The sequence below is a fragment of the Takifugu rubripes genome, chromosome 16 (genome assembly GCF_901000725.2).
Source record: "Takifugu rubripes chromosome 16, fTakRub1.2, whole genome shotgun sequence".
In the NCBI taxonomy this organism is placed as follows: Eukaryota; Metazoa; Chordata; class Actinopteri; order Tetraodontiformes; family Tetraodontidae; genus Takifugu; species Takifugu rubripes.
Window position 1 is genome coordinate 7,140,319 of NC_042300.1, and position 20,328 is coordinate 7,160,646.

General features: G+C 44.4%; 1 protein-coding gene across 2 annotated transcripts in view; it reads left to right on the forward strand.

Moving 5' to 3' along the window:
- nkain2 (sodium/potassium transporting ATPase interacting 2) overlaps window positions 1-20,328 on the forward strand; it is a 43,074-nt gene continuing 22,746 nt past the window's right edge. For both annotated transcript variants that reach the window (XM_029849431.1, XM_003971554.2), the window contains exon 1: window positions 1-1,132. In XM_029849431.1, the coding sequence (XP_029705291.1) occupies window positions 1,079-1,132 (54 nt within the window). In that variant the 5' untranslated portion in view covers window positions 1-1,078. The remainder of the gene's footprint in view (window positions 1,133-20,328) is intronic.

Genomic DNA, 20,328 nt, shown 5'->3' on the forward strand with positions numbered 1-20,328 from the left:
CGCTCCTTTCGGCTGTCTCTCTCGGTCCGTTGGTCCATCCCGGTTCCCATTGTTTCGCTCCCGTTTTCGCCCCTTGGAGCCAACGACAAAATAATTTGAATTGTCGCCTTGTGCGCGTTAATTCCCTGAATTCTGGATTTTTTTTAAAAAGCATTTTGTCCCTCAGTATAAAGGTGGACATACTGCTTTTTTCCCACCGCAGTTTTTAAATAAGCGTCGCATGGATGGATCGCGGAGGAGGCGGTGAATTGACGTCCGGGCTCACAAACCGGCGGCTCTGATGAGGAGCTGATGGGGAGGACTTATTCATTTCCAGGAGCTGTTGACATTTAGCATTCTGCCAGTAATTGTGCGTGGATAAGAAAGCGACCCCGAGCTGGACAAGAACCAAGACTGGATTAGAACCGTGTTTGGGTGCTCTTTTTTTCTTATTTTGTGTGACTGATGCTTAAAGGATGTTATTGGTTCGTCCCCAGAGAAAAGAGCAGAGGGGAGCTCCTTAAAGGAGGCACTTTCACTTTTCCCCAACTGAATATAATCCTTGAGATCTTTTACCATAATCCCCCTGCGTTTATGAGCCTGATCAGTGGATGCTTTCATCTACAGGACTCTTCTGGTCCAGTGAAGACAATGAGTGGGCAAGTGCACCTTCTACGGACACGCTGTTAGACCCTCGCATGATCAGAAATCTGAATTCTGCTGCCAGCATGAGCCAAAGCACCTGATCTGATCACCTTGGAAAGGATTCCAAGATCTGTGAACAGGCTCACCTTGCATCCTTGACCCCTGACCCCCACACCTCTGTTTTTGTGTTGAAAATCCAAGTGTTTCCCTGCCGTTTATCCCTCGCCAACCTTCTGTTTGAATGGAGAATTAGCCTCTGATTTCCCAGAGCTCCAGCAGGGCTGCACTCTGTTCTGCGAAGCCGAGCAGGGAGCGCCTATACCTGGGCTTCCAGCCAGCCAGACGGCCCTCCAGGGGGTGTTGCTGTGGACTCCTGGATTTTTAAGAGCCTGGTAAACATTTGGGAGTTCTTCTTGATTCTCCTCCACGTGGCTCACTGGACAGGAGGGACACGATGGGGTGCTGTAGTGGACGATGCACTTTGGCGTTCATCTGTGGCATGCAGCTGGTAAGTGTTAAGATTATTACTGCAATCACCAAAAGGGCGATGATGGAGAAGGACATTTTCTGACTTTTATGATCGGCAGATGGCCAGGCGAAATGCTGAAAGGTCACATTTCTGAAGTCAATAGGTGTGTAAAAAGGTCAGGATATGAGGTGGACTCCTGTCCGAGGGACAGATTGACCATTAGGTGGATTGAAGGGATGAATAGCTGTTGGTGGGAGCTCGAAGATGAGGATCTATATGGGGCATTGATGGATAGATGAGCGTGGGAGTGATATATTGTGGCACTCCCGGCGAGGGAGGGATGGACGACTGGGTGGCCGATGGATGGATGTAAGGGCCGAGCACGTGAGTTTTAGGGGATAACGAGTGGAGCATAGAGAAACTCATTCCCTCTTTGTCTGTCTCCGTTCTGGAGCTCTTTCTCACACCACCAACTGTGTCGATGAAAACTGCTGCCAGTCAAGACAATAGGGAGGGAGGTGTCCATACAGGACCAGGGAGAAACACTGGACATTTCAGGATCATGGTTTGAGAGTATTTGAAGCTAAAAGAAATAATAAATATCACACTATAAATTAACCCAACGCTCTAATATATTTGAGAAGATGCACAAATCACTGCTTCTCTCAGAGAGGTGGCGTTTACCACAAAACATTAGCTAAAAGACACTAAAACTCCAGTCCTGGAGGAGATCGGTGAAGACATGCGGCTCATCTGTTTGGTTCCATCGTCAAAGGCAACTTTGAGGAGGTCCACAACAACGGGTTTTCAGCAAAGTAGCAGAATTGTCTGGAGACTGTGCACACTGTGCACACGAGTCATGCTGAGAAGCTGCTGCAGAGGTGTCGTCCAGTGCTCAGAGTTTGGGATATAAAAACTATGAATGAACCAGGTGTCTGCTGGAGGTAAGTCATACACGTCTCATCGTTGTTGTATGTTTGTATGTTGTTTGTATGAGACATTTCTTTTTCTGCATTACACAAATTATCCTTGAGCTTTATAAAAACGAGTTCACCTTTCTTCCGACCCTGATCTAAGAAATGTATGAATGCAGCTTTTTAGAGGGTCAAAGATCAACTTTTCTCCCTGCGGCTCTTTAGAAACAGCAGTAAAATGAGCAGAATTGTACTCACAGCTTATGGAGCGATGTGGCATTATGCAACTAGGAGCTCTGCTTTCGCCCTGAACAGGAATCACGGGTACGTGGTGCTTTTATTTACCGGTGAATATGAACTTGTAAGACCCGTGTTGTGCTTGTGTGAGATGGAAAACTTCTGCGCATATTTGCATCCAGCCTATTTACACTACAATGCCAGCGAGACAACCGCGACTGCTGTACAGGAAACGCATCATTGTCCTGCAAATGGGGGTGCTGCGTGTGTGGATAAGAGGGAGGGCTGGTGAGTAAACTCTACGCCTGCTCGTGAATGGCATGCTGTCAGAACGATGGCCATTTTTTGTCTAATGCAGTGGAACTGATAGTGTGTCACAGCGGCACGTTTGTCCCTGTTTATGGTCGTAGGAAGCAACAGCGACAGCTGAGCTGGAGCTCTACCCTCGCACAGTCTCCTAATGTGTGTTCATGGTCTTTTAAAGCTGAAATAACCTCGTTCTGATTAACAACTGTGTACAGACAGGCCCTGTTCCGTTAAACTGATGGGTAAAAAGGGCTTAGCTGTTAAATCATAATATACACGCAGAGCTTAACTTTGACCTCGGGATTAATTTTTCTCAGCACATTGGTGCAAATTTTACTTTGTATTTTAAAATTATTTCTGACTTTCAACCCTATGCTGTTGAGGTCTGATTAAGGATGTTGATGCAGAAGCTAGTTTGCTCTCTGCATCCACAAATATCCACCCAGAGGGGCGTAGGAACGATTAAAGCCATAATCGGAGTCATGTGTTGTATATGAATTTGAAATGGGGTCAATTACACCAGCCCAGTTCCAGGTAAAGGAATGGAGCATGGGTGATCTAACTGCCTGCAAATTAAAAGAGCGCATTTTTACCTCCTTATCTCCTGCCGGAGCTAATTGTTTGCCGCGTGAGCTCCCACCTGACGGCTGACCTCACAGGGCAGAAATGCAGCATTGCTCAGGGCCTCTGATGTGGCGGAACTGATGTTGTCCGTAACTCTTAACAACGGCGTTTTTCCCGCATCATTAACAGGCTTAATTGGCAAGATAGGTGGTGAACCAAAAGCTCGGCAGAGATCAGCCATCCAGCTCAGAAATATGTCGCCAGAGGTGAAACTCTGCAAGCTGCTAACTGTGAAATATAATTGTCACGACTAGTTACGCTGGCTGCTAAAAGCGTCGCAAATTAGCTGACTTCACCCACAAATGATACCTGGAGCGTTAGGTTAAAACAGGGTTACGTCATTTTCTCAATCAAGGGAGGCTTCAGGGTTTGAAGATGCCAGATTGGTTTTTAAATTCATGCCTCCGCGGAGGACGACACCCTTAGCCCTCTTCAACCATCCTCTGCTGTGATTGGGTAATTGATGCAGCTGAAAGGCTGCGACGTTCAAACGAAATAGAGGCGTCTCCGATCCAGGCGATTGAAGGAGCGATGGCGAGCTCTTCCTTGGCTGCAAGTGTGCACGTGCTGGAATATGTTTATTTATGTAGATTTGCGGTGCATATTTTGAGACACATGTAAGTGTGTAATTGACTTTTCCTGCATTTTTTGAGATGCTGAAGAAACTCAAGAGTTCCAGCAATAGTGAGATAAAAACCCTACAAACAGAAAAACAGATGTCACTCTCCTTTTTTTAGTGGTTATTGTGAATGTTTAAGATAAAAATGTTTGCTGCAATAAAAGTAGTCCTTGTTGCCAGGGTACACACGCCGACCATCTGCAGTAATAAAGATGATGGCTAAATTCCGCTGCCTCGCACCAGTGGTTGGTTCACTGGAGCTTGGCCAGATGACTGGTTGGTGTTTACAATAATGGAACATTAATTATGTTAATTGAAGTGAGAATATGGGGTAAAATTATATCGCGTGCCACTGGAGTGAACAGTTAACCAATCAAATGAGAGGACTGAGGGATGATCTTTCGTGAAGAATGTCAAAATGAACCGGAGGAATATCTGCAGTAATCACCGCGAATGGCTGCGCATGCAATAAGGGCCCGTGTACAATGGCGGTGGGGATGGTTGAGAAATGGTGTTTGTCAGCGGCGGTGCGCTCCTGTGACATTTCTGCCATCAGAGGACGCGATGAATAATTCAAATGGCGGAAGCTGCGACGTGAATGCAGGAATTGGATCTCTGCATGTGAAGCCCTGAGTGTCGCCTGATTGCGTCGACATGAATGCTCAGTCATGAGTCAATAAAGATATTTTTAAACATGTGTATATATTTAACGCAGGAGTGGGAGGACGGATTAATTACTATTGGGGATTTAAGATCAAAGAGTGACTCTAAATGACTCCGTTTATTGTCGCATAAATGAGTTGGGGCAATATAATCCAGATTATTGCCCATTTCTGGGCTGTTTTGGAGCTTTTGCTGCAGTCGTCTTCAACGCTTTGTTTCTATGGCAGTTTGAATCGAATCCAGTCTGTGTTAAAAGGTGATATTTGCTCTTACAGTCTGCCAAAAACACAACCACACAACCTCCTGGTTGCCACAATTCACTCAGATAAAACGGCTTCTGTTCTTCTGCGTTCATGGGGCCACACAGGCTTCGCTCCGAGTCGATAGATTTCCTTTTTTCTCCATCGTCTTTAATTTATCGGTCTCTTTTCCCTCACTTCTTTGTCTCTCTTCTATATCTACGGCTGCCTCCTTTTTTTTCATCCTGCATGTAGCCTGCAGGCATCACTCCTGAGCCCGCCGACGAGGAGGAGCGGTTCTATTGTGCCAAACCCGGACCATAGAGCTGCCGGATCAGTCCCAGCTGCTTTTATAGTTTTCGGGCTGTGCCCTGTGATTAAGGGTGTTTCTGTAAATCTGGCTATAAAGATGCTGGAGAAGCTGCTGGTGAGTGCAGGTGAGAGGATCTGCAGAACATTGATTTGTCTGTGTACTTCCAAGGAAAAGCAAAACGTGACGACCGAATCATTATCATTGGCATTTGCTGCTCTGCTCCGTGTCTGTGAACGGCGGTGAAATACGTGCCAGAGAAAAGTTCACTTTGTTTTTACAGTCCATGGATTTTCTTTTCTTTTTTTTGCTTTTTTTGTTTCTCACCGCCGCTGAACTGTCCCAGAACAATCACTGTGCCAATGACGGTCAGCCTCAGCGCCGGTGTTTATTTTAATTTCAATGTTTTGTCGATTTGAGTTTAGTTCAAAGCGGAACCCCGCCGGTGCCGCTTTCCACTTGACCTCAGGCGGCCTCTTTGATGCGGACGCATTCTGTTATTATAAAAGACAGGTAAACTGCAGTGAGATGCTTCTGTATTCCAAAAAAACCCCCTGCTATTCTGCATCAGGAATAAAGACATTCTACGATCTGTCTTTTGATAAAAGACCAAAGTTTGCTGTTAAACCCGACTGCTGGCGATGATGTAAACATTGGGAGGCGACAGGCCTCCTTATTTGAGCTCTGGAGGTTTATTTGTCTGGCTGCTCCCATCCCTGGTGTCGTATTAAATCACAGCGTTGTAGTGGCTCATTTAGTCTGACCTATATTTGTGTCTGCAATGTGATCTGCTCCCTCATACAGAGGTTTTCTTCCAGAAATCGATCACCAACATTATAATGGTGACAGCAACCCAATACAGAGGATATGACCCTAATGTTGGGCATGTCGCCACAGATAAAGGGTGCGTCATCCTGACATGATGACGTTTGTGGGTAAGAATACATTAGTCAGACATGTCTCCAACTGTCAGGAATCGTCCTCCACCTCCGTCACACTAAAGACTGAAGAGCTTCTAAACCTCTTTGGCAATATTTGAAGCTTTATTATGTCTAACAGTTTTATTTTCCAAAGCTCAGAGAAGCTCACCTGAAAACAGAAATCTCTGCAATATTCGGAACATAAACCATAGATTGTTAATTAAAAGGAGAGTCTTTAACCTCGTCCAGATTTTACAAGGACGGCGGCGGTGAGCCAGTCACATCGTCACAAGGCCGTAGCTTGTTTCTCTGGAGCCAACTTGGCCAGTTTTAATCTCCCTGCATCATATTCCGGAGTCCTGACCGCATCTTTGAAAACTGCCCTCGGGGTCCTATCAGCGCTCGGCAGCTGGACAGCGAGCGGGAAAGGGAGTCGGTGGCACGCAACAAAGGTCATGCGGGGTGAGTGACACCTCGGGCACGTCCGACCGCTCATCTGCGAGGATGCATATCGATGAAGCTTGAGTCCGACCTTGTGTGTGACTGCTGCTGATGGATGGCGTTCAGTCTCACACGCACACGCACACGCACACACACACACATACACACACACACACGCACACACACACACACACACACTCTCTCACTTTGTTGACTCAATTTCCAGTTTTGTTGTCCCTGGTGTTACTATTTACCCCTTAAGGTGAAACGTCCCTATATTGTTCTCTGAAAACACATCCTGTTGATCTGCTTGCTGCTGTTGTTGTTCTCATCAATTCTGATGTTGCAGCCGCTTTGATCCTATTACATCAAAGGACCGCTGGAATTATAGAGCAACGAAAAAGCAACGCCCCCAGCTTCATTACTCATAATTATGAGACGCTGATGCGACTGGCTGCTGTCCTATCTCCGAGAGAAACGAGCCTATTTTCAGGATGATGCCGATGGTTTTTTCCTTTTTTTTATTTCAGTCTGATGCATTTGGGGTCGACAGCAGCAATTTACCAGCGCCGAAAGTGTGAAGTCAACAAAACTTGTTATGTAGCTGTGAAAAGGCAAGAGAAAGACGAAACATCTGTCACTGTGATGACATTCAAGTCACTCTTTTCCTGCTAATGATCTCATCTTCTTCCACTCAGTCACTACAAGTGAAAACTTGGATCATCCTTGAAATAAATATCAGCTCCACATGCAGAGAATTACTGCCCAATTCTACCCAAGCTCACTTCTCATCCCTTTCCCCTTCGTTTATTCAGCTTTTTCCTTTCTTTATCTATATTTATCTATCTATTTTGCCACTTCTGTTTTGCTACGTTGCTACGTTGTGGCCGTGGCGCAGATGAACTGTGGTTGTTCTAGTCACACAAAGGTCATTAGTTATTGTGCTTGTCATGTCAAAACGTTCATTAGCAGAAATATGAACCTCCTCTGTGTGACTGATTGTACTGGTTAAGGCAGTACTAGGTGCTCTGACGCTCTACTATTATTGTTGGCCTTTTTTCTTCTATCAAACTCTCTCTTCTCACTTTCTTTGCTTTGGCTGTTCTTCACAGGTCATCTGAGTTGCCCTGGGAGCTGTGAAAAACAAGATCTGCAATGTCTTTGCATCTGTATCCTGAAGGGAGAGTCTGGTGGAGTTAGGGCTTCTTGTAAAAGTGTTTCCACTGGACTCTTTGGATCAATACTGGCATAATGCAAATCAACCTTTTTAAGTCTGATAATAAATGTCAGTGCTTTAAAGACTGTCTAATCATTTTAGTTTTTAGCTGAGCTGATCAATCTTGATTGAATATCAGATTGCTTTCAACTTTAATCTCCAGAAAATGCAACAAAAGTGTGGGAAATGCTGTTGTTGATGTTCCTGAGCCAAAAGCAAAAGCAGAAAATCGTTATGTTTCAGAAGCCGGAGCTACTGTCCCGTCTCATGACTGTCTCACCGTTGTCATGGAGAAAATATGGAGGGTCAACTGCGACATGTTGGCCAGCCCGGGTCTCCAGGCAACCGCAAACTCGAGCTTAAGGCATTGCTCTAAAATGCCCAGCACTCAGAGAGCCCACCTGTGCACAATCCAAAAACACTTCCTGGCCATCAAGAAGTACTCTAATAAAACCTCCAACAAGTGCAACTATTGTGTTTTAAACACTAGTGGTTGAAGTGCTACCTGCAGGCTACACAGTGGAGCAGTGACCAAAAGGAAGCTGTTGAGCAGGACGACACCGGAGGTTGTTGGAGAAAAATGTGCCCAGTCAATATCTTGTGCAACCTCTGATGATTTATGTGGTAAAGATTTGCAGTCTCAATATAAGCGCCTCTTCGGGTTCAGACGTTCGATTCATTGATTTGCAGGCCAACTTTTCTTGCTGGTAGCTGTAGGAGCTGTGAAGAGGGACCTGCTGTGAGCTGCAGCGGAGTAGCAGTTTACCTTTTCGTCTTATCTCCGGCTTTCAGCAAGCATTTGATTATCAGGAAAAGTCGGCTCTTGTGTACGAAGCGTCTGTTGTTGGCATTTGGACGCACCCTCACAACAGATGGCGTCTTCTGCCCGCAGTCACAGGGTAGTGCAGCATCATACCACATGTGAAAATACTACACAGTGCGACACGATTGTGACTTCTGCTACGTCTGAAAGGACATTTTTGAAAGGATGAAATTCAATGACATGAATGGTATTGACCGTGTCGAGAAAAGAAAACAGGTCCAAGTGCAGCTGAATAAAGAGCTAAGGGGTTTCTTTGTTAATTTAACTCATCAGTCCTCTTCAGCAGAGGCATTATTTAATTCATGATAATGCCTACCCCTGGAAATCTCCCGCAGCTCCACTTGTGCAGTGTGTTTCTTTACGCACGTTCGGGGATCTACAGCTCTGTTGGGGCACATTTGCTTTTGAAACAGTCATTACCGATAAAAACCTGATGTGGTTTTGTTGTAGCGACTATGATTCTCGTTCCAGTTCTTCTACCCTGTTCTTGCATATTTATCCACCTTTATTCAGATTTTTTCCAGCTCATTGCAGAAAAGTTATCTGTGTTTTGCATCCTGCTCCAAAATGCTGAAAAACCATCACTAAAGCATCTGGCTCAGTTTATCCTCAGTTGGTGCAACTGAACTTGTCACGCAGTAATTAGGCCACAGAGGAGGATGGGACTGTAGAATAAATTATAATATGCTGATCTAGATTGATTGCAGCACACTGTGTCCTTTGTATCTACATAAAACTGTCCTTACTCCCCCCCCCCTCCCCCCCTTACATTGTGCAGGTCTTGCATCTGAAAAACATCATTTTACCATATTACCATCATGACACAATTGTTGCTTAATGGGTTTCTGTTGACTTGCTTGTTCTGCCCGTTGGGTACAAATCTAACAGGCTACCATTTGAACAGCCCCAAGATTAAAGGCAATCTCTAGCCCTGACACACGCTAACATCTGAGCACCACCAGTACAAAGGTGCCTTTTTGAGAGCGGCTTCCTTATCTGCGATGGGTCGCATGTGCACTGCTGTCTGCCAAGGTCTTCTGCTGCTTCTTCAAATTCGGCCAATAGTTTGATCTATAAATATAGGAACATGGCTCTTTGCTCTTTCAAGAGTGCAACTGAAAGCACGGGCCACGCTGTGCACAAATCCATATCTATTCGGTGTCACGCAGATGCTGTGCATCCACTGTCTCCTTCCTGAGGAAATTGTCCCTGCACTCGCCACAGAAGAAGAATCTTGTTTCAGTTTTTAATCCCGTCAGGATAAGACGTGTTATTGGATGTGTGAGAGCAGAAAAGGATTAACATTACACTTTCTTTTTTGTAAAAAGCATTTTTCTTTCACTTATATTCTTCCCTTCAGCGGTGCACAGGTACGAGCTGGCTTGACAGTGCAATGACGCCTTTATAACTGTCAAAGTTATACACAGACACCTAATCGGAGCATAATCATCCCAAGTATGTGCCATTACATCTGCTTAACAGAGACATGAGCACACTTTAACGCTTCAATTTACTCTATCAGCCACCAAGCTGTTAGTGGGTGAGATGCAATTGGTCTTGCCACGTCATTCTATGACTACTGCTTGTAATTTCACTACAGTTCAGGAGCATCTTCTCTACCTTCTGTCTATTTTGCTTTATGTAAATATGCAGCATCTTTATCATATGCACATTGTAGCCTGAGTAAAGCTGCCATAATTAGTATTGCCGCTGGTTTCTTGGAATCCTGACCAAAGGAAGAGAGGACGTTGTACTTTCTGTCCTTTGTCCTTGAGACCTGGAGCTGGCTAGAAAGCTAAATGGTTACCCTAAGATGCAATTTTCACTGAGAAATAGGTACTGCTGCAAAGCCAGATGCACCTAGCTGACAAAATAAGTACAGGGAAAAGGCCTGTGGGCCAGCCAGTGCAGATGGAACTGGTGTCTATCAGTTAGTTTTGACTTCCTGTAAGTTTTGTTGAAGATGTGGGTGTAATGTTATATGAAACAGCCATGACTTTAATCATATGGCCTGCGACTGACACCAAAGCCGGGAGACTTCACAGAAAAATCTGACATACAGCGAAGTCTCCAGCCTCCGCTCTGAACTTCACACAATCAATGGCTGGCTGTGATGAGAGCGAGCCAATATCATTTGGCAATCTTTACGTCTTTTGCGGTAGGGATGACATGATTGATGAAAATGAAAGGGGACGGTGCGTGATGCCAGTGTCAGCTGTCCAATCGCCAGAAAGGATTTTATGATTGATGGTGGGGAGCGGCTTTTAGTCTCACACCTCTGCGCCGCGCCGGCTGCACTTACGGTGATTACATCTGCGGATGCGTGCACGAGGAAGGAGAGGCTAGGTGCAAGCAAAGATGAGCAGCGCTCGGTGCGTGATTTTGCATTTGTGCATTTGATTACAGTGATGAGCGCCTGCCTCCCGGCATAAATTCAGCATGTGTCTGTACGTGGGGGAGTAGGTTAAAAAAAACCCATCCGTGTGCGAATTGGGTCCGAGCGCGCTTTGATGGAGGGCTGTCGTGCCTGAATGACAGGAAAGGAGTAAAAACAGTAGGTTTGATATATCATACATTTAAAGAAGCAAAAGCAGATAAGCAAGGACTGAACAAGGTGACGGCATGGATAAGCTGCAGCAGATAGCGACGCAGCATGTGTGAATGCTGTGGTGGTCTAGAAAAAAAACATCTTCTCAGCTATAAAAGGTCCGAAAGGGTGGAAAGCTTCACAGATGTATTTCCTGTTACTGTTAATGACTTCTCCAGTAAAAATAGCCCTTGATGACTGTGATGAACGGACATAATGAGATGTTGTCGGGAAGCTGAGTGAGAAAGCTGACAAATTGGCATCTGAAATGCAAGGTGCTATTCATTTCACGCGCTGCCTGTGACTAAATGGTTGCTCTGAATCTTAAACAAGGGCCTATTATGTTAATCACGATGCCATGCATCTCATGTTTTGCAGCAATCACTGACTGTCAAGCAGGTGCATCAAAAAATGTATATCTTCCCTAAAGCGTCAGCGAAATGTTATTGAATCCACACCTCTGAAATGTTGTTTTTTATCTGTACAAGAAGGGTCCTAAGACAATCAGCTGTATGGCTTGTTATGACGTCATGCATGTTCAGGCCTCTTTACTGTGCTGTAACTGTCCAGGGTGCTGATCCTGCAGCCGTAAAAAGCTACAATGGGTCTCGATGAGATTTCTCCCGGTCAGTTCTGCCACAGTTTATCAGTTCTTCCCACGTCTGGTTTTATGACTGGTCTGGAGCAGAGATGCTCATGTTGCAACTTATTAAAAATGCCCATTTCCAAAAACAGAACAGCAGCTGTTTTGTTATCACTGCCCAGTGAGGCTTAAGCAGCTCCATATAATTAACTTTCTCAGTTTTAAGGTCACAATTTTCAAAGCAAATAAATTAATTTTACTTGCCCAAAATGAAAGCAGCACAGGCCTGCACCTTGAAATTAAACATCAATATTAAATTAACTTTCCTCCGCAGTTATCCTTCAAATATGGATCATTAGCTATTTGGGGACCATTTCATTGCCGCACAGCCACTATTATCTGACAAGGACGTGTCGGTCTAGGACAAATATGTAGCCTATATTCTTCCCTGTGACAAAAACCACTGCTAATCATTGCTGTGTTAATACAGTTCCCACAGTGGCCGAGAGCTGAAGAAATAAAAATCCCTCTGATTTAGTTGTTTATCACCTTTATTCTTCCTGCAGTTTATTAAATATACAATAGAACTATGCTGTAAGCTGATTATAACTTGTGATTTCATTCATCATGCTTGAGCTATTTAGTCTTAATGAAATGTTCTAAAGACGTTCTAATGAACACCGTGGATTTTACTTAGTTACAATAGGCATTCTGTCTTTTTGTGGCTGTTAATAGAGAAAAACTGAATAAGGCTGTGATTAGAAGTTACAAGTTACAATTCATCATGTTTAACCATGTTTAACCATTTTCCCTTTGACATTACATCTGTATTTGGAATATTTTTGAAGCAAAATTTCAGCAGCAGAGATGTCTGTCTGTCTTCTCTCTAATATCAGGAAAGTATAAATTTAAAAGGAGATGGAGCTCTGTTGGTACACCAAACACCAAAGTATGTATTTGATAATTGGACAATGGGAACCGCATTATAACATCGTCAGTAGGGTAATCTTTTTTGGGCTGAAGTACATGTAAAAGCTATCAGTTTCTCTTTTGTGTGTGTTTGTGGGTGAGAAATCCATCATATTTGTTCACAGCCTGAGCTGTAATTAGATTGTGGTTGCCAGGAAGGAGTCGTCAGGCTCGTCCAGAATAGACAAATCTGTCTTTTCAGCCTATAACAGCAGGTAGTCGCTGTAGGAAAACTGCTTAGGTTTCCATACCAACCTTACAAACTGCTTAATTGCAAGCTGCACACAGTAAACACTCCCGAGCCTTCATCACGAACCGAGAGCTAACATCGTCTGGATGTGCACCACTGACAGTTAATGGGCACCGGAGGTTCAACAATAGCACTCGGAGTAATATTGTGGAAACATGGTTTCATAACGGTGAGCAGGAGTCGTCGGAGTGTGGGATGTTCATCGATGCTCAGAGTGCTGGGAGCACTGTGATGCTCTTTAAAATAAGGTGACAAATGTGGATGACACTTCATTGTCAGGTGGGACGTCACAGGTTCTTCTTATGTCGGCAGTTCAGCCCCATAAATGAGGGAGTCGTTGGCTGGAGACCAAAACATCTAGTCCAACACTGCCCACGCTTATTGGGTGAGACCGTTTGGGGCGTGTTTACGCAGCTACTAAACACAGTAAATTAACACATGAGTGATTCTCACAACGATAATGTTCACTTTTTCTTCCACATTGCACACATGTACGCTCGAAAACCACAACTAAGATGCGGTTGAGTTCCTTCAGCTCCCCTGAGGTTTTTCAGAGAGGAGAGGTAAGTATACTTACCAGACTGTGTGTGTTTGTGTGTGTGTATATGTGTGTGTGTGTGTGAGAGAAGGAGAGAGAGAGGAGAGAGAGGAGAGAGAGAGAGCGAGAGAGAGCGAGAATGCACTTTTGTGTGTTAAAGTATTTGTGCAGCTTTAATGTTTCTTAGCCTGCTGGCCGTCCATCTGTGGATTTGTCTGGTGTCATTTCTACATACCGAATTACATGTCCTGCTACCCCAAACACACAATCAGGGAACTGATTCCTCCACAAATTTTGCAATTTTGAATTGGTGTGTAATACAACATTCAAAAGTAGCAGGACGGCTCGTCCCTGCACACGCGCCTGCACACACAAATTTGATGCCCATAAAAGCTTTCAAAGGCAGGTCATTAAGAAGAGTGTGCAAATGGAAAGCCCCTGGTGGGCTTGTAAGGCATTTACAAACTGACTGGTGTGTGCGTGTTCGTGTGTGTGTGTGTGAGAGAGAGAGACAGACTTAGATGGAGAGCAGAACAACTTAAAGCTAAAGATACCAGTCATCGTCAGAAGAGATCTGTTTTTGATTAAATAAAGAAAAAGTAAGAAAACAGAAAGCGTGTGTCGCTTTAGGGGTTAGAAGATTAAAAACAGGAAACGCCAATAAACAGGCAAAACTCCAGCCATTAAAGAAGAAAAACAAAGAGCAACAACCCCCTCCCAGTGCGTTATAACTCCCACCCATTTGAAATGCCTGCCCTCAGTGCGTGTCTCTTCCTGCAGATCCATAATCCACCGGAGTTCTGAATAATGCATCGGAATTATCATTTGAGATCCTAAGAACTGCCACTCCTCCGTCTGAGAAGCCATCCCCTCCGACCGCGGCTTATCATGCCTCTGTTGTCTGCCTCGGCCCCCCGCTAGCCCCCCCCCCCCCTTCCAGCTTGCCCCCGACAAAATCGGTGTGGTTCAGATCAAAGCTGTGAAGCAGATAAAGCGTATCGACACCAATCCAAGCTTTTCACTCATTCTTCCCTCCTCCGATAGTGTCAGCAGTTCTTGTGGCTCGGCGGGATCAGGCAAATAAAAGGCAATCTGACGGACAGATAGAGGAGGGGAAACCTTTCAAAGGCAGAGGTGGAGAGACAAACAGACGGACAAGCCTTCCATCAGACCTTAAACGGTTGGGGGATAAGACCCAGGCAGAGAATCAGGGAGGACAGAGGAAAATGATGGATGGGGGAGGAAGACAGACCCCATGCTCTTCATTTTGGTTATTAACACCCATTTTTATTAAGGATTTAGTTCTGCATCAGATCAGATTCCACACGCTCAAACTCTGAGGCAGTCTCATCATATCTGAGTAATATCCTGCAGCCTCAGCCTGTTTATCTCCTCTGTGGTACAAGTTCTCCTCAGGCATTTCCAAGCCTAATCTTAAATATGACATATTTGTAGTCTTAGCTGCCTCTGAGCCAACCTGTCTTATGTCTCGCCTGTTCCTGTCCACTTTTATCAGGTTCTTAATCGGCAGCATCTCCCAGGAGTGAGAGACTGTGCTGCAGCTCATTACGTGATGCATCTTGTACAGAACAGATGCGTTATACAGTTGTGCTTCTCTCACAATTAAAATTTTCCAGTTGACGGAGACAAACTAACTGGTTTGCTTGAATGCCAGTGGCTTTAAAACACGCCTATTGGACTGTTTATTGTGCACCATTCAGTCTTGCGTTTTGGTCTGGTCCACGGCATTTAAGTCTATTACTGGCTTATAAACACACTGTTAGAAGTTTAAATGAGAAAGAGAAGTGGGGCACAGCACAGCACAGTGCATTATGGGTAAGTAAAGCAAAACTAACAAGCATGTAGACACCCTCAAATGTGGAAAAACCCAAAGCAAAGAGGATCCCAAAGCACATATAGCGTGTCTATCATCAGCCCTTAGTGTATCACAGTGTGAACAACTTTCAACAGCAAAGTTCAAAATGCTGAACATTTAGACAGTCAGCATGACGCCGAAAACAGAATAATTATTCCAGGCCGAACGACTGGCTTGCAAAAATCGAAACCAGGACTGGCCGGTTAAATTTCAAATGTCATTTCCAGAATTTTGCAAGGCGAGATTTGAAGGTTTTGGCTTCTTTTCTTTTTTGGAGACAACAGGAGACAACAGCATCCATTTTAAGAATAGAGCAGCAGCAGAAACGGACAGGCACAGAGGGGCGTGCAGCCACAGAAAGAGGGAAAGATCTGTGGAAATACCAAACTGATTAGCGGGTGTTTCTGACATTTAAATGTCACGTTTACATAAAGAAATGTTCCATAAGAATATTAATCGCTCTAGTTAACGCAAACTGTGAAGGGAAAACTGGGAGAAAGGGACCAAGTTTGGCATTATTTGTTCTGTTTATCTTGTCAGCATTGATAATTTACATGTATTATTTATTATTATTATTCTGAAGGACCCTTTAAAGGATGCACAATAGACTGCATATCCAGAGAAGACTCTGGTTTTTAAAGCGTTTTCTCCCACATTTTTATTAAATGTGTTTATAATCCTGCAACCTTCAGCGCACAGTGGCCTCCAAAACCTGCTGCGTACAGAACCATGTCAGAAACACATTTTAATGTTTTTATTCCCAGTACAGGAGCAGGAATACAAGCCTCCTCAACGTGCACTCAGAACGTTCCGCGAGCGCTCTGTGAAGTCAATGGTCCAGCAACAGCACAGCCCATTGAGCTAATAGGTGAAATCATTGTGTCCACCTACAAACATCTCAGACGGTGGAGTGAAACATCACGTGGCCCCACCCTGCTCTGATATTTCAGCTGGAGTCGCGCTGAAGGTCTTTGTTAGTGACATTCAAAGCTGGGCTTTGGAAAAGAAAAAAAAAATGACAAGAAGACGCAGGCACCGTTTTAGCGAAAGGGTAATACCCTTTGTGGCTTTTCAGGTTTGGCTGCACAAATAAGATCTGCATAGTCTGTCCTTTCCTCTGACATTCCATTAAAGCACGTCAGACATCTGTGCAACCTCAACTGGAGCGTATTATTGCAAATCTGGGGTAGAAACTGCATTTTGCCTGTGGGCTGGCACTTCCTCATCACATTAAGTACGCTGCTGGAACTGTGGTTTATATTTGAGTAACCATAAACACGGGCCTTCGGACGCTCCTCGACAGGGAAACGCCGCCATTGTGGTCATTCTCCACCTTCCACTCGATGCATCAGGCTGCTTACTTGTTGTTTCTGGATAATACCGACTACATCCCCCTTTTTCCATCTATCAACCACTGTGACACATACAGTCAAAAAACAAATGTATCAGGAAGCGATGAGGTGCAAAGATCTTGGAGAAATTCCTCAAGTTAAATCTAACATGTGGCACATGGATTAGGAGGATAATTTTTTTTTTTTCCCACTGCAGAGTTATGTTTTAGTAACTGAAGTTAAAGTAAGTTGATAATCTTCACCAGAGTGGAAAGCCCATCGAAGCAAAGGTGCACATCAGGGACACTTTAACACAATTCCCTGGAGTGTTGGAGCGAAGAAACACATCGCAGGCGTGAGTCATCGCCACGGATCCCTCCCAGAGCCGATTCCCGTGAAACTGATGTTATAATAGTTATAAATTTATGGCCAAGGCCTTAATTCTACAAGGCTAATGGCCGCCGTGTGATCTTCATTTAAGTAGGAGAGATTCAGTTCGAGGTCTGTGCCTGATGGACATTATGGTTATGGGTCCAAATGCTGTGCTCACAGTGACTGAGCATGAGAAGGGTAATTGGATCCTTAATGGAGGGTTTTTTTCCTCCACTTTGTCCATCATCTCTGTTGATTTTCCCTTTTTTCTTGTCTTTTTTTAGCTTCTTTCATTCACCCCGCTCCCTTTGCTTCCCTTTGCTTTAAATTCTTTGATTTATTTATTTATTTATTTTACCCTCCAGCTTGCCTGGCCCGTATTTCCTCTCTCTCTGAGCCCTAAGTAGCCACAAATGGTCCCTAATAGCCTCCAATGGAGATGAATTGATCTTTGTGTGAAACAAATCGATAGAAGATTGCTTTTTTTTCCTGTACACTGAGGAGTATGGTACAGCCAGGCGGCCTTAATTAAGTTAACAGTACACCACGATTGCTTTTATTGGAGGAATAAAGATTACAATGAATACGGTGACTGAAAAAATGTGCTTTCACAATCAGAGCTCGGGAGGGAAAAGGTCACACATTTGCCATGATATGTTCCCAATTTGTACCCATCCTTGCTGTGCGATTCTTGAAACATTTGTCAGACACCTTCTCCTTGCCCTCTTACATTCTTCTTTTTTTTACCACCTCTCCTCGTCGCTTGGTATCTCGCCCCTCTTCTCCCCTCTAATAGGATGAACAGCTGAAATTGATCAGCACTTTTTTAAAGGTCAGGGAAGGAAGCAAAAAGTCGGAGCTAAAGCGCTGATGTAACAAGGAAGGGAAGCATAACAGGGTCGAGGGAAAAGGAAAGCAACAGAGCCAGCAGACAAAGAGCCTTTTCACCACTTTTGCGTAGACAGCAAAAGAGGAAACGCTTTCACCAATTTGTGTCCAGTAATAGGCAGTATGCTACATTTTTTAATAAGTGCAGTGACACTCATTACTGTTGCCTTTCCAGCTCATTTTCACTCCCAGCGTATCAAACAAGGAGGCTTGGTGAGACCATTTCCCCCAGACAGCGCTATATGTCCTGTAACATTGCTTTTCATCTTCGGAAATCTTTGCTTTCTGAAGCTTGCCTGCATTTCACATCAATTACGCCCACATTTGGCAAATATTGGTTGAAGTTTGCAAAAGCAGGCTAGCTTAGCACGCACTATCAACATGCACTGAATACTTATTTAAGAGCCACACTGAAAAGTGACACTAGAGGGGCACTTATTGTGAGAAGGGAGTTTGAGCTGCCAGCAGGCTGCTGCTACACATACAGCACTGGGAAATATACAGTGACACGCAAATGCACATATATTTGACATTTACAGCAAAAGGAGTTTGTTCAAAGAGGCATAAAGATGCCGTTAAATCCGAAGTTCCTACACAGATTAGATGGTGCAGGAAAAGCAGGGAATTAGGCAAAGGGTGCTGAAGATTGTGGTGCAGTAATGGAGGAAAAGGGATGGAACAATGGAGGGGAAGAGCCCCGATGAGGTAATTTGTTGTTGTCTGACATGTCTGATCTGGTAAGAGATGAATGCATATTAAATATGTACGAGGGGAGAGGAGGCGAGATCGCAGGGGCTGCGAGATGAACAATGAACGGTGCGGGGAGGAAATGAAAAGATGAGAGATTTGCAGTGAGTTGTCCAGAGAGGGAAGGAGGTGAGGATGGAGGAACCGAGGGATAGCAAATGAGAGATTTTCCATTTCTCTCGCTCATATCATCTCTCATCTTTTCCTCTTCCCTGGGTAAATGTTGGATCTTAATCACCTCTCCATCTTTTGGGACCTTTTTATCTGATCTTTTGCGCTGCCTCTCTGTCCCTTGCTGTCCTTTTCTCTCCTTTCTCCTCTGGTCTTTCTTTCTCTTTAAGATTAAAGACTCTTTTATGACCCAGTCCCATCTCATAAAGCCCACATGGTGCATCTCTCTCCCTCTCTGGTGTAATAATACTTCATTGATATTATTCTATCATTCATTACCTAATCAATTAAAAAAATATTTGGGTTGAGTTTAGACTCTTGTTAAGGTATTTAAGACCCTGTTAAACATGAAAATTCTCCTACTATGTACTTCAGCCATTTGAGAGATCACAAGGCTCTTTTTCATACCAATTTCAATCTCCCAGAGCTCAAGATTGTAGGTGGGTGTTTGTCTTGATCAAATGCTAAATTGAGAGTTTTCTCTTGGCCTACGGTGACCAATGCATATTGCTGACATTCCACCAAATTGCCTGCCAGTTTCAGGAAACAGGCATATATTTCTCAGGTTCCCACTCCAGAACAGTCCTCTTTAGGCTTTGCCTAAGCCATGAACACTCAGAAAACTGTTTTACTTCTGTGCTCAGCCGTCTATGTCCTCATGTACTATGTGGCGTCTCAACAATAACTGGAGCATCTCAGAGTATCTTCTTCTCACACTGAAACCACAGAGGATAACTGATAGATGCTTAGTTGATTTGCAGTGTATTAAGTTGTTGAGTGTGTTTGGACCTCTGTGTTTAACCTATCCCAACCTTAACCCATCCCTGAGGCCACTTGGGACCAGATCTGGATTTAACTTTTGGTTTCAAGCCTGCACAATCATGGGAACAACATGGTTTAAACCCAGACTCCTGTCTTTGTTTCATCCCCTGAGCAACGGTTGCCTGGGTTACCTCTGACATTTCTGCTCACTGTACAACTTTTCCTCCGAGTCTCCATCACCAGCCGCCTCCACAGAGGATATGTTAGCTGGGTTCAGCTGCGGCCACCCATCCCAACAGACATCCCTCCCCAATCTGACAGCTTTGTAAGCTTGCTAGCCCAGCTGAATACCATCATGTTCCTGATCTTCTGCTTCATGCGGCAGGACTGAAATGAACAGATCTTCCGACAGCATCAAAGCCTGTCCCTGCAGGTCCCAAAGGACCCCTTTCATTGGGTACACGTGTCATAAAGCTGCCATATCTGCTACCGTCATGGCTGCTCTGGAGTCAGAGTCTGCAGCATCTGAGTCGAAAGGACAGGTTACTTCACATCTTATCTGAAGCCCCCCCCCTTGATGCTGTGATCCTGACATCCTGCGTATTGGATCACAGCAGCAGGGGTCTGCGTGCCGTCTTTATTTCCTGTCTCTTAAGGGAACTTGGTGACTCAATTACAAAGAGCGATGTAGTGAGGCAGCAGAAGTTAGTTGTGTTGCAGCTGGGCCACATAATGAGAATTTAGCATGAAAAGACAAATGCGTCGTAGCTGAACAGATGGTCTGGGTTTGAATATTCTTCTTTAGAAGCCAAGGTTTAAAAATGAGGACCTGCTTTAACTTTGGTGGGT